Below are 14,834 nucleotides of genomic sequence, written 5' to 3' on the forward strand. Positions count from 1 at the left end.
ATTCCTTACTAAACTGCCCAGCCCAGCCCCTGCTGATTAGTGTAGAGTGTTCTTGTGGTTTAGTACAAAGGTTATCTGCTGGAGCATATTATCAATTGAGTCATTTCCTCCAATTCTTAAACTTTCCTGAATATTTTCTTGTTTACATTAGCTATCCAGAGAAGACCCTAAAATCAATTTATTGTTGGATCCTCCCTGATACTCTTTAGTTTGTAAAATCATTTTATTGCATACTTTGTAATCTCAGAATATTTATATCCTGATTGCTTATTCCTTTGGTGTGTTTTGTTTTGGAATAAGTTGGCGTAGCTTTACAAATTTTTAACAATTTTTACGAATTGTTAACAATTTCTTAATCTATCTTTTGGATATTGCATGACAAGTATGATTATGACATTCATTTCATAGGGAATAGAACATCAAATATCTCTTAATTTCTTAGCTATTCAGTAAGAACTTTAAAAGGCTACTTTAAAATATCTAACATACAAAATCAAGTTCTTTTCCTAAACTGCACCCATATTATCTCCATTACACATCATGTTACCAAATCATTCTCGTAAAAACTTAATGCAACAAGAGACTAGAAAGGCAAGAGGAGACAAATAGATCTCTCACATGCTGATTATACTGGGTTTTTAATTTGTTAACTAACTTCTTTTTCTGGTATTTAAGTGCCTTTGGAGACACATTTGGGCACATAGGCTGTATTATTACTCCTAATACCTTACAACTTAAAAATAATTCTAGCTTTTAAAATGCCTTCACAAATATTAAATCTGACCCTAAATGATTATCATAAGTGTTTTTATAGAATGTACTGACACTGGAATATTTGCTTATTGTGACTAATCTCAGGTTTCCACAAAAGAAATGTTATAAATGGAAAGAAAACCTTGGAAAATTAGAAAGAACATACACTTGTCTCCTTTTTTGGTACTTATTTCAGTGTCTTTCTTCATACACATTTTCCCCCTCTTTTTCCACAAGAAAAGTTAAATATATTACCTGACAAATACAGTTACATTTTATGTTGGAAATAATAGTAAATGCAATTCAACAGATGCTTCTGTGAGGACCAATGAATTAAGTGAAAGGTGCAGGGCATTGCTTGACAGGATGAGGAAAAGCAGTGAATTTCCAGTCACCATTCACTTCTCCACACCATTTCTGGCCTCCTGCTCTCCATCTTCTTACATAGTCTTATGTTCTCTGTCAGGGTGGAGGTCCCATCCTTAATACACTCCAGAACCTAGGAAGAGGTCAGCATACAGCAGCAGCTATCTCTAAGTTGTTGCTGTTGAAGTCACAAATTAAAACTTGAAAAAAATCTTTGGTGTTACCATTTACCATAAACCTTTCATCAGCTGAAAATTACTTCCTACTTTATCCACTGTGAATCTTTTTTTTTTTTTTCAACGTTTTATTTATTTTTGGGACAGAGAGAGACAGAGCATGAACGGGAGAGGGGCAGAGAGAGAGGGAGACACAGAATCGGAAACAGGCTCCAGGCTCTGAGCCATCAGCCCAGAGCCCGACGCGGGGCTCGAACTCACGGACCGCGAGATCGTGACCTGGCTGAAGTCGGACGCTCAACCGACTGCGCCACCCAGGCGCCCCTCCACTGTGAATCTTAAAAACACATCCCAAACATTGCTGTCTTGCCTTCCACTATCTTTTTGCTCTAAGTTATTCTTTTGCTCCTAAATATAGGCAGAAATTACACAAATTTCAATTGATTTTACCACTAATATCATGGGATGAGTTATCCTGGTTTTTTAATTTGGATTTGGAGGCAAGAGTCTTAAAGGAGGGTTTTTGAGCATTGTAGTTGCATGGAATACCAATAATTATAATTTTCTTTCCTTAGCTCTCAGGGAAAGTGAATATAGTAGTAAGAGCATAGAAAGTCTCACCAACCAAGCACAACGTAAAAGTGACTCTGAAAAGGATTCGAAAACCTTTCTCATATGAGTAGAAAAACATACCATTTCAACATTCATTTGATTTTATTTCTCCTCCCTAAAAGAGATACCAAATATTAAAGCACCTAATAAAGGTATATGCATACTTTAAGACAAATGTTAATCTACTTACATTTTTGTAACTATTATTGCTATGTGTACATACATACAAACAGTTCTAGGGAAACCCGGAAGAGCTTAAAAGCCATAATTATTACAAAAGATCTTCCTGATTACACAGTTCCCTGTGGCACTTGCTAATGTCATAGAATTTGTAATGTAACTTACTGAACTTGGTAGGACAGATCAGTTTACTCATTTACTCATTTGGAGATTTTTTTTTTTTAATTTTTTTTTTCAACATTTATTTATTTTTTTGGGGACAGAGAGAGACAGAGCATGAACGGGGGAGGGGCAGAGAGAGAGGGAGACACAGAATCGGAAACAGGCTCCAGGCTCCGAGCCATCAGCCCAGAGCCTGACGCGGGGCTCGAACTCACGGACCGCGAGATCGTGACCTGGCTGAAGTCGGACGCTTAACCGACTGCGCCACCCAGGCGCCCCTCATTTGGAGATGTTTTAATAGTCATTTTAAATATGCATTGCTAAACTGAGGTCCTCAAGATTGTGCCTATATAATACACATATTTTTAAATGACATTGCATATTAGAAATATACCAATTATTAGAAATATACAAATAGATTCTGTACTGTTACTATGTATCAAGGCTTATGTTTTTTTGAAGTCTTTACAATGTTAGCATTACATCTTATGATGTGTATGTGTTATGCGTGTGTTTTTAATTATTAGAGATATAATTTGACATGCAATACATCAAAGTCAAGAAATGCATTACAGCTTTTCTTTTTCTTTTCCTTTTTTTTTAGTGAAGTGCAATAGTGAAAAAGGGGAAGAGTAGAACAAAGAGATCTGTAACTGACTGTGAACAATCAATTGGGATAACTCACTACCTTTGGACCAGCTGTATTAAAGCTTTTCTAAGAATTTTATTTGGAGAAACTATTTTATGGAAAAAACATAAACCTTTCAATCTTCTTTGATGTGGTACATCACTACCTGGTAGCAACTCCCTAGAATCCAGTGCATCTAGTAAACAGAAAATTTGTCCAAAAACTATTTTCAGAATTACTTATAAAGAAAAAAATATGGTAGATTTTGCGCAGTATTTGTCATTTCCTTAAAACCACTTTTGTGTTTTGTTAATAAAACAACTTTTCTCATGATAAACAATAGAAAATATAAATAACTATAGAGAAGTACTGAGTTACCCATACTTTCACCACCACCTACCTGTTGTTAACATTTGGGGTAGATATTCTTCTAGAATGTTTCTGTGCACATTTTTTTCTAACAGAAACCATTTTTGTTTTTAAAATTTTCTATTTTATTAATGCTCCTATTTTTATCAGTTGCTATTTGAATCATAACTCTGGGCATGGATACTGGTTGATGATCTGGGAAATAAGTCACCCTTCCCTGCCAAACCCACTTAATCTTGGAAGCCATGGACACCCCCAGTATCCAAATAGATGATGAAACCCAAATGCCCCTTGATCCAAGGTCTCACATTCATGAGCTAATCAGATTGCTCTGCTGAGTTCAGATAATGAGAAACAGATTGGCGAGTTAGCAAACATGGCAAAAGGAAAAAGAGTATGTAAATAAATAACTATTTAAAAGCCAAATTGTGGGATGATGTCATGAAGTACAGTTGGGATCAGACAAGCCAGGGCAAATCAAAACTTCTTGCAAGTCAAGCAAGTATGAAAGCACAGAAAAGATATGGGGAGGGGTGTGGGGAGCCAGACGTGTTCTCTCTGACCCACTGGCCATACTTCAAAGTGATACTGACGGAACTAAAATCTGATAATGTTGTATTTCTGCTTACATACTCTTTAAAGGTGGCTTCACGGGCTCTTTGTGATCTGATCCCACCTTACCTCTCTAGTGCCACCATCAGAATCTGCAGTCGTATGCTTTGCTCTATCTGTGCCGAGTTTCCCTATGTTTAAAACAGTCACTTCTTCTGAGAAGCCTTCTCTGATTTCTGGTTTATGACAGGTGGCCTTACTAGGTGCTTCCATAGCACCCTTTAACCTCCAAGGCTGCAGGGCCCAACACCTCACATAGTACCTGGATTATAAGAGGCCTTCAAATTGACTAGACAAAGCACCAGGAGAGAAGCAGACATCTCACAAGTGTGCACGAGATTGCATGTGGCCAAGAAAAGAGGGAGAGAGAAGAAAAGGCACCCAGATGTGGTGCTACTTGAGATTTTTTGGATCCAGTTTTGGCGTATGTGATCCTTTCAATAACTGCACTACTATGCACGTAGTTGGGTCCTGTTCGTTGGTTTGCACACAGTGATTAGCACAAACATACAAAAGGGCAAGGGTGATATTCAAAATATTGAACAGCTGTGGTATACTGCAGTGCTTTAAGGCAACGTTGGGGTTAGCCCGCAGCAGGCAGTCTCGACCAAGGCAGCAGCCTGACAGGCACCAGGCACATGCCTTCAGGTACACAGCACTATTGCCAGAAGTGTTATCTTCCATAAAAGGGCTTGGCCTACTATGAGCACATGGCATTGTGGTCTAGTGTAGACAGCTGTGGCCTGCCGGTTGGCAGGTACCAGGTTGGTCTTCTCAGTAGTGCCCACCTGGGGTCCTTGGGGCCAGATTGACCAGATTAGCTGACATGGACAGTGGGTACTTATTAATTGGTTTGGAAGCATTTCGATGTCTTAACAACCATGTAGCCATACTGATGTTATTTACTGAATATTAGCCTTACAGAAGGGCTTATTTAACTTGCACTGGGCGCTGAGCAAGAGGAAAAGGAAGGGGTCAGATTTCATTACTGGACTTTGGGCTTCCCCAGAACTCTGGGGTCTATAAGGTTACTCATCCATGACTGTAGTACAAAGGAGAAAACGATAAATGCCTTAAAAGAAGAGCTGTTGGGTCACAGGTTCAACAGTATCCCATGCTGCTCACCTAGTTATATATAAGAAAGGATCACGTCCTTTTTGGGACCAATAAGTTGAGATTAACATTGTCATTGGATGAAGGTCTGTTTTCTGCACTGCTTGTTGGTAATAATTGAGCAATGTCTTACTTTTTGGCCTCCACTGTATGACCCAATTCCTTTTGTTTGGGAAGACACCTGGGACTCTGTGCATGTAGTCTGTGTTGTATGCATCCTGTGGTTGGTGCTGGCCAAAGGGGTACACTGAGACCACTACACTTACAGCTTTAGGTTGGGACCAATGAGATAATTCTAGGTCAGGCTTTTTCCCTGGAGCTTGGCATAAAACAAAAGAAAACAAAACAAAAACAACAGCAACAAAAACACACACACGCACACAAACAAAAAGATTGGCTCAAAACACTATTCCCACAAAAGGCCACTTTGCAAAACTTTGGGAAATTCAGGTATGAAAAGAAGGTGAAATGAGTGGTTTCAGCACTCTTTCAAGAAGACTGATCGAAGGGAGTGGAGGGTTGAGCCTTAAGACTTACCACCCAACTCATGGGCAAGGGAGCAGGGTAGAACTGACCAGGTAGCACAGCCTCAGGCTGGTTAGAGTGAAGAAAAGGCACAACCGCTGAGGCTTTTCCAGAAGTGGGTTATTGGGACAGCTAGTGTAAGCAGCTCACTTCTGGCACTGAAGAGATCCTTGTTTGGTGGTGGAGCTTAGGGGTAGGGGGTGGGGCTAGGTGTGCTGAGGGACCTCAACCCAACAGTGGTGATCTTTTGGCAAGCTTTTCAGAGCCTTTCATTGATTACCAATCACTTTCTAACAGGGAAGAGCACTAGGGAGTCACTTCCCTGCCTGGTGTTGGCTCCTGGATAATCTTTCACATGTTGTGCGTACTTAATTCAAGGAGCATTTGTGTTTTGACAAATAATTTTTACAACTTATTTTCCATACCAATGCCAGGTTTACACTGATTAAGATTCACACAGTTATTTGTATGCAAAATCTTTCCTAATTAGTTAATTAGTATATCAAATCTGTATGCCTGTTTATCATGTCCCTAGCACTAGGTTTTCGAAAAATTCAGACAACATATAAGATATAGTTTCTATCCTCAAGGAATGTATAATTCAAGAGAGAAGATTAGCATTCAGCAAACAATTAAGCAAGAAATGAGTGATGAACTAGGATGCTGATGAGAAGTATAATTCAAATGCAGGAGAAAAGAATCTGGTACAGGTTAGAATAAGAGACTGTTGCAGGAAAATGAGACTCAAGACAGGCCCTCAGGATGGAAAAATTTTAGAAGAGGATGAAAGAAGAACAGCTTTCCTGACATAAGAAATCACCTGAACCAAGGAACAGAGGCAGGACATGAACATTAGGTACTCAGGGGCATCCAGGAGAGATGTGTGACAGGAATGAGGGCAGGTACATGGGAAATAAGTTTGGGTAGGTAAGGTAGAGCCCTATTTCTGTCACCTCAAAAGTCAGTCAGTTTGAACTCGACATTACAGACCACTGCTGTTCAATAATAATGCCACGTATGTAATTTAAAACTTTCTATGTCACACTAAAAAAATAAAAAGAAACAACTGAAAATAATCATATATTTTCCCTAACCCAATATATCTAAAATATTACCGTTTTAACATGTAATCAATATTAAAAAAATTTTACACTGCTTCAGTTGTTAAATTTAAATTAAAGACAAATTCATTTCCTCACTTGCACAAGCCACATTTCAAATGCTCAATAGCCACACGTGTCTAGTATTGGTCAACATAGCTATAGACAATTGCGAGATTATTTAGCAGCTGAATAATAAGCCAAAGTTGAATAGTATCTTGGGAGAATTTGTTGTCAATGAAATGCAGAGTGCATTGAAGGGTGTGATGATTGCAGGTGAAGAGGGAAGTTAGATTTGGAATGAGTTATATGTGGGTGCTGAAATGGTTGCCATGGGACAGGGCAAGAGGATAGGGCAAATCTGAGAGATGCTTCAAAGAAATAATTGGTATGCCTTGATGACTGACTGGTAATGAGAAAAGAAAAAAAATAATTCACGAGTGGTAGCCAGCCTCCACACAGCCCTCAGTGATCCTCGCCTCCAGGTGTGGTATGTGTGACCAATAGAATAAGGCCACAGTGATAGTACTTCACTTTCAAGATTAGATTATAAAAGACACTCTGGCTTCTGTTTTGGTGTTTCTCTGTCTTGGCTCACTTACTCTGGAGAAATGGAGCTGCTATGCTGTGAGCAGCTCTGTGGAAAGGCCTATGTAGCAAGGAACTGAAGCTTGACAATGAGCCCATAAGTGAGTTTGGAAGGGGGTCCTCCTGCCCCAAATGAGCATTCAAATGACTGTAGTCCTAGCAAACACTGTGACTGCAACCTCAGGAGAGACTCTGAGCCAGAACTACCTCTCAGCCTCTCTCTGATTCCTAAACCTCAGAATCTGAGAGAGATAATAAATATTTGTTATTTTAAGCTGCTAAACTTGGGGGCAAATTGTAACAGCAACACAGAATGATTGCATCAAGCAATAAGAAAAAGATAACTTCGTTTAAAATAGGCAAGAGACTTGAACAGCCACTTTACAAAAGAAGAGAGGCAAAGAAAAAAAGTGCTCAATTATTATTAGACACCAGGGAAATGCAAATTGAAACCACAATGAGATAACACTACCCACACATCAGTAGGGTAAAAATAAAGACTGAAAGCATAAAATGTTGATGAGGATGTGGAGCAACCAGAATTCTTTTAAAATTAAGATATAATTCATGTACCAATCAGTTCACCCATTTAAAGTATACAATTTAATGACTTTTAGTATAGTTCACCCATCACCACAATACATTTTAAAGTATTTTTATTACTCCAAAGAAACCCAATACCTCTTAGCTGTCACCCTTCCTGAACCCTAGTCTACTTTTGGCTCTGTACATTTGCTTATTCTGGACACTCATGTTAATGAAATCACACAATATTTGGTCTTTCACACTTGGTTTCTTTCACTTAACATAGTGTTTTCAAGGTTCATCTATGTTGTAGCATGTAGCAGTACTTCATTTTTTTCATAGCCAAATAATATTTCATTATATGAATATGTCACTTTTTTTAACCCATCAGTTGATACATACTTGTTTCTACTTTTTGGTTATTATGAGTAGTTATAAACATTTGTGTGGACTATACTTTCATTTCTTTGGGGTATATACATAGGAGTGGAATTACTAGGTCTTATGGTTGTCTATATTTAACCAATTGAGGGATTCCCAAATTTTTTCAAAATGGCCATATAATTTTACATTCCCACCATCAGTATATGAAGATTATTATTTCTCTGTATCTTCATCAACACTTATTACTGTTTGTCTTTTTTATTATAACCATCTTAGTGAGTATCAAGTCGTATCTCATTGTGGTTTTGATTTGTATTTTCTTGATGGCTAATTATGTTGAGTATCTTTTCATAAGATTATTTATCATTTGTAGATCTTCTCTGAAGAGCTGTCTATTCAGATCCCTTGCTCATTTTTAAATAGAAGGATCTGTGTCTTTTTAAAATTAAGTTGTAATAGTTCTTTACATGTTCTAGGTACAAAATCTTTATCAAATACTACATTTGCAAAGTTTTTTTCCTATTCTGTGGGTTTTCTGCAACCAGAATTCTTTTTTTTTTTTTTAAGATTTATTTTTAGAGAGAGAGAGTGCAAGTGGGGGATGAAGGGGGGGAGAGAGAGAAAGAGAGAGAGAGAGAGAGAGAGAGGGAGAGAGGGGGAGAGAGAGAGAGAGAGAGAGAGAGAGAGAGAGAGAGAGAGAGAGAGAGAGAATCTTAAGCAGGCTCCATGCTCACCACTGAGCCCGATGCGGGGTTTGATCGCATTACTCTGGGATCATGACCTGAGCCAAAATCAAGAGTGGGATGCTCAACAGACTGAGCTACCGAAGTACCCCTAGAAAGAATACTTAATCCAAAATGGTATGAACACTTTTGAAAAACATCTTGGGTTACATAATTTGCCCAAGGTCACTAAAGTCAGCATGCTAGGGACAAGACAGGACCAACTACATTAATTACTAGGATCTGCCTGTAGCAAAATGAAAATGTGGTGCACCTTGTTAAAAACTTGTTAAAAATAGAACATTAAACCAAATGCAGAGCCTTTCTAAGCATGAGGCCTTGTGAGACACAGGCTATGTGCACATGAAGCTAAGGGAACAGGGAAGATTATATAATCTTGGGCTGTTTAACAGAAAAGCCCATGCTCTTTCCAATAAACCGTACTGGGTTGAGGGATCCATTCATTTTTTTTTGCGTACACTGAATGAGACTTTTTGTGCACACTGAATGATGGCAATGTCAGATGGTGATATAAAATATTGATGTCCCATAGCTGTTTAAAAACTGAATTGCAGGTCAGAAGTTCCTTCTGGGATGCCTGTTTGTCTTTTGTTCAGTGGGCATTCAGTACATATATTTGATCTAAGTTAGAAAAGTAACTTTTGACCAAAGTCTTGACAGTATCTTCTTAAATGTTAATTTGCTAGGATTAACTCTTTTAACTCCCCTCCCTCTGAAATGCTTCACTGAATTCCTTTTTTCTGACAAATGTGCCAATGCTTTAGCGGTGATGAAATTTTTGCTGCTGGACATCTGGGTGTACTGGGATACAGAAGAACATTCTTCTGAATCAACAGTGGATCCTAATGTATAAGGTAAATCTTGAGTAATTTTGAGTATACTTTGAGTAATACTTCGAGTATTTTGAGTAAGCTACGTTCTGAATAGAATTAGGCTTTCGTTGGTAACAGTTAACTTTGTTTTGTTGGTGAAGACGTTATCTATCACCTCTTAATGGGACAGATTTTTGCCTGCTATTGAAGAGGAGTAGGGGATCAATAACTTTTCCAAAAAACTTGAAATATACCAATCCTAATGTAAAAGAAGTTCTGCTGTGGTAAGGTTAGGATTAAACTACATCAGTGTCCTATTATCAAGCGTATTTCATCTGATCCTCAAACGAGAGAATACTAAGCTTATATTTTTAGTTAAAAAAAATCTTCAAACTCAAGCAAAGTCTTTCATGTCAGTCTCCGCTAGTCAAACGACGCCGGTGAAGCCCAGCCCAAGAGAGCCTCCAGGGAGCCACCTCTCTTTGCCCAGTCAGCGGGCGTCAGCGGGCGTCAGCACTCGGCCGCTACTCCAACGATGCCGGATCTCGCCTTCCGCCTTCGCCTAGGCCCCGCCCCCTAGCCAAGCCCCGCCCCGTCCGCTTCTTCCGCTCTCCACCCATTTCCTCCCGCAGGGGTTTTCGCCCTGCCCCTCAGCGCTCTCCGGTAGCGGAAAATCCCGCAGTGGGCCTCTCTGGCCGCCCGGAGGACTTGTCATCTGTGTCTGGAGGCGCCCGGCGGCGGCGGCGGTGGGCGGGTCTGAAGTGCGGCGCGACGAGCCACTCTTGTGCGCCTGCTCTGACTACTTTAAGTTTGTGGGTGTCTTCACCATGGGGCTGCCAGAGGCGTGGAGCTTCATGTGCAGGTGAGTGAGCTAGCGAGCTGCCAGCGCAGGCTCCGGGGCTGCGCTCGCCGAGGTGGCAGAGGGTTGCAGGTGGCGACTGCCTGGCCTCGAAATTTCTAGTCACTTTTGGAGGCTCAGCTCTTAGATCTGAGCCCGGGCCCCTTTCTGTTATGTCGCTCTTACTGTGTTTAGGCGCCTTCTTCGCAGCATCACCTTTTTCTGTTATTCTGGTTCGTATTCAGCCTTGACCCTGTGGTGTCTCCGCATTGGGTGGGGACCCTCAAATGTGGGGCAACGATCAGGTGGAAGGGGCGGGAGGTGTAGGAATTCACCTGAGGCAGAACAAAGAAGATAGAAGTTTATTGACTATATCGTAAGGGAGCCGCGAGCAGGACTACATGGAAGAGGCTGCACGGAGGCCGTGAATGGGCCTGTTTTTAAAGGGGAAAGTTGAGGAGGTGTGGCCACGTATGGAATTCATTTCTTGGCAACTGTGCCTAGTGGTAAGTAGCTCATTGGTCGGTTAGGGCCACTAAATATCTCGAGATGGGTCGCCTGATGGGCCGATATGTATTCTGCGTTCCGTTTCTCAAGCCTGTGTGCCTAAAAGCGGTCTCCCCAGGGCACACACAACTTTTTTTTGACTCCCATTTCTTTCCTTTCTTCAAAGCTGAGTATAGTTTGGGGGGACACGCGGGGTTTCAACTCGGAGGATTTTCGTGCTGTGTTTTGTGCGGCTAACAAACGCTCCTGCTTTGGCAGCTGTTACACCTGTGCACGTGGTGTGCCTTTCTCGTTCAGTTCTGTTGGCTGGCTCCAGCGTTAATACAGGTGTACGGAACATCCAGGTTAGTGTTGTGGACACATATTGTGGTTTGGTGGAGTATATGTGCGAACTTGGTGTTCAGCTTTTGAAAGTGCTGCTGAATGCATCTTGAGCTCAGTTAAGGAAATCTAGTCGTAATGAGTTTAGGAAGTTAGGCTGCATCAGTCTTGAGGCTTACTGCCTGCCCCTGTGCATTCAGGTAGCAGCTGTGACCACTTGAAAAGAGAGCCATCTTATTTACTCCATAACTTCAATTGCTGGGTTCTTTAGCTTTTGAGTTTGCCTTGGGGGAAAGGGATGGGAGCATTTCTTTGGTTTAAGAACAGTGGTTACTGCTTTAGGGGAAGATGTCTGGTTGTTTAACATTGTATTCACAGACCTGGATCTCAATAAAAGAAAAGTGGAAGAGTTTCTTTTTTGTTTTGTTTTGTGTTTTTACTTAAGTAATCTTTACCCCCCTCCCCCCCCAACTCATGTGGGGCTCAAGCTCACAACCTTGAGATCAAGAGTTTCACGCCTTTCTGGGGTACCCGCGTGGCTCGGTCGGTTAAGTGTCAGACTTTGGCTGAGGTCACGATCTCCAGATCTCCAGGTTCCTGAGTTCGAGCCCCACGTGTGGCTGGCTCTGTGCTGACAACTCAGAGCCTGGAGCCTGCTTCAGATTGTCTTCCTCTGCCCCTCTCCACTCACCACCCCCCCCCATACAAATAAACATTAAAAAAAAAAAAGAAGAAGAAGAGTTGCATGCTCTTCCGACTAAGTGAGCCAGGTGCCCAGCAATGTGAATGCTTTCTTTTTTTTTTAATAGCATTTTATTTTTTAAAGTAGGCTCCATGCCCAGTGTGAGATCTCAAACTCACAACCCTAAGATCAAGAGTTGCACGTTCTACCAGCTGAGCCAGCCAGGCGTCCCATTTGTTTTTGTTTTTTTAATACCTTGAAATTAGTTGTCCCTGTGTCGCTGAACATGGCAAATATTAAGAAAATCAGCACATGTCATTATTGCTGCTGCTTTTTGAAGTTGTGAGTAAACACCGGATTCTTTGAGAAACAAATAGGAAGACATATTGGTTAACAAAATTAACTGACTTGGGAAAGAATCTGACACCCCTAGAGTTCAAGTTGGCTTTATTCCACCCTCTGATCTCAAGGTTGCAGACTGGTTAGGTGAGTCCCGGACCATTTTTGGGGTTTAAATCAGGTCTTTTCCAGGACCTTGGAGTGGATATTACCTTAGCAAAGCAGAGACCTGAGGCCAGTGTCATCTAGTCTACAATAGCCTAACCCACAAATGTATTAAGGAATAGGTTGCCACAGAGTGCTTTTGAGAGGAAATAAGTCCTCAGCTGTGGTTGACATTGTTGGGCAGTCCCCTCTTGAACTCTGGTTTCCCTTAACTTTTCTGGCACTGTCTTTCCCTCCCTCTCCACTACTTCTTATCTTGCCCTAGTGCCAGTACAGCCCTTGGGTGTTTTGCCGGGGAAGGTTCCAAATAAAGCACAGTTCTCTGAAGAAAACTCTCAAATGTGTATGTCTAATCTTGATTTATCCAAAGTGCTAGTGCTGGCCACACTCACCTGAATGTCTCATTTGTACCTCAACTGTAACTTGCACGTAAGTGTAACCCTTACTCCTCATCTGCACTTCCAATTTCTTGGAACTCTTATTCTTCTACGTTTTTAAAGTTATGTAAATTCTCCCACATTCCCAATTCTTATTTCTGACTGCTGATTCAAATTTGAACAATCGTTTCAAATTTTTCACTTGTTCATTTTGCAGAAACTTGTTGGTGGACTTCTTCCCAGTTTGAATAGCTTCCGCATCTCACTGCCAGGTTAATCTTGCTAAAGTTCAGTTCAGTGTCTGCCATTCTTCTCCTAAGAAGTTCTTAAAGGTGTCCTCCTACCTCTGGAATTAAATAAAAATTTCCCGATTTCAAAGATTTGGCCCCAATTTACTCATGAATTCTACCAGACTTTTATATTCTAGCTTCTGGGAGTTCTAGGCACTTTTGTTATCCTGTAGCCAATCTGGACTACTTGTTATCTTCCTTATTAAGGCCTTGAAGTCCCAAAGCAAAGCAGACAAGAAACAGATGTTTAAATAAAAGTAATAGTTATAAACTCTGATAGTGTCTTAAAGGAAAAGTATAAGTATGAGAAGAATGGGATTTAGAAAGGAAAGAGACGGTCAGGGAGGCTCTTCAAAGAGATTGATCTTTTAAGTTGTTAAAGGCACTCAGTGCCTTATCCATTTGCTGTGTACTCTGTTGAACTACACTATTTTGGTTCTTCTTGAGCTGCCTCTTTTCTCTTTCACTACATACATAGTTGTATCTGAAGGCTCAATATTTGATTCCCTTATATTTTTTCTGTGTTAGGAGTCACAGACCCAAATGCAGAGGCTAGGAAGGAAGCATTGAGTGATGCTGTCTAGATGACAGCACTGGGGACTAGTAGGGAACTATGAGCTAGAGAAAGTGCTCTGTCTAAAGGAGCCAGCTTCTCAGCCCCAGGCATTGTTGCCATTGTAGAATGTAGACCTGCAGTTTCCGTAACTAATTTTTCTGGGAAACTGCATTTTTAGGTGGAACCTTTTGGTTTTAAATGTTTGTTGTTTTAAAACACTGCTGACCAGACAAAACACATTTGTAGACCCAGCATTCAGGCCACTAATTTTCAACTGCAGATCCTTCATCTACTCCTCATAGAGAGCTGGCAGGTAATTTTGTGACATGTCTTCAGTTCTAACTTCTTTCAGACTCCAGTCTGCTTGCTCTTGAATGTTTCTACTTATGTCAGTACAGTCTCAAGAAACTGAAAATGGAATTCATATTTCATTCTACAAACCAGCTAGTTTCCTTGCCACCCTTTTCAGTGCCTATATTCTCAACTATTCTCGCTTGAAATCTTGGAATTGCTGTTGACAAAGTTCTTTTCCTTGAATTTTTACTAATAGTTCCTAGTAAATCATTCCTTTGTTTCTGCAGCTGCTGTTTGTCAGTTTATGCCTGAATTACCTGGCCTTGGGTTTGATTTTTTGTTCTCTTCACCTTCTCCCTTGCCTACTTCTGCTGTAATCTTTATTAAGCACTATTTTCATGATCTCATCTTAAAAAAATTAATGAAAAGTTGTTTAATTTTGTAAACTCGTGAGTGCTTTATTGGTTAATTGCAAAAAATCTCCTGACTGATAATGTTCTTCTCCTTCTAAGTCAGTTGTTTTTACCTTTGGCATTTATCAGAATCACTTGGGAGGTTTGTTAAACACAGATTTCTGGGCTCACTCCACAGTTTCTAATTCAGTGGGTCTGGGGTGGGTCCAAGACTTTGCATTTCTAACATGTGTCCCGGGATGCTGATGGTGCTGGTTCAGGAACCACACTTGGAGAACAGCTGCCCCAAGCAGACCAGTTGACCATCACCTGAAGGAAGTAAGTCTGCTTAAGTGATTTAGTAAATTAGCAGTAGCTAGAGTGTGCGTGTCCATTTCTCTCCACCAGATGGCAGTCTGGGAGCC

The 14,834-nt window shown here is 40.6% G+C and overlaps 1 protein-coding gene across 5 annotated transcripts in view; it reads left to right on the forward strand.

The window, feature by feature from the left end:
- HIBCH (3-hydroxyisobutyryl-CoA hydrolase) overlaps positions 1-14,834 on the forward strand; it is a 119,754-nt gene that overhangs the window by 7,169 nt on the left and 97,751 nt on the right. For 3 of the 5 annotated variants that reach the window (XM_047085969.1, XM_047085970.1, XM_047085971.1), the window contains exon 1: positions 10,072-10,510. The exons of the other annotated variants lie outside the window; for them this stretch is intronic. In XM_047085969.1, coding sequence (XP_046941925.1) covers positions 10,476-10,510 — 35 coding nt within the window. In that variant the 5' untranslated portion in view covers positions 10,072-10,475. Of the gene's footprint in view, positions 1-10,071; positions 10,511-14,834 lie in introns of those variants that run through there. 5 annotated transcript variants of the gene reach the window in all.

This window comes from Lynx rufus, unplaced genomic scaffold, assembly GCF_022079265.1.
Source record: "Lynx rufus isolate CCGP_SWC_20201006 ecotype Redwood Valley unplaced genomic scaffold, mLynRuf1.p SCAF_2, whole genome shotgun sequence".
NCBI classification, from domain to species: domain Eukaryota; kingdom Metazoa; phylum Chordata; class Mammalia; order Carnivora; family Felidae; genus Lynx; species Lynx rufus.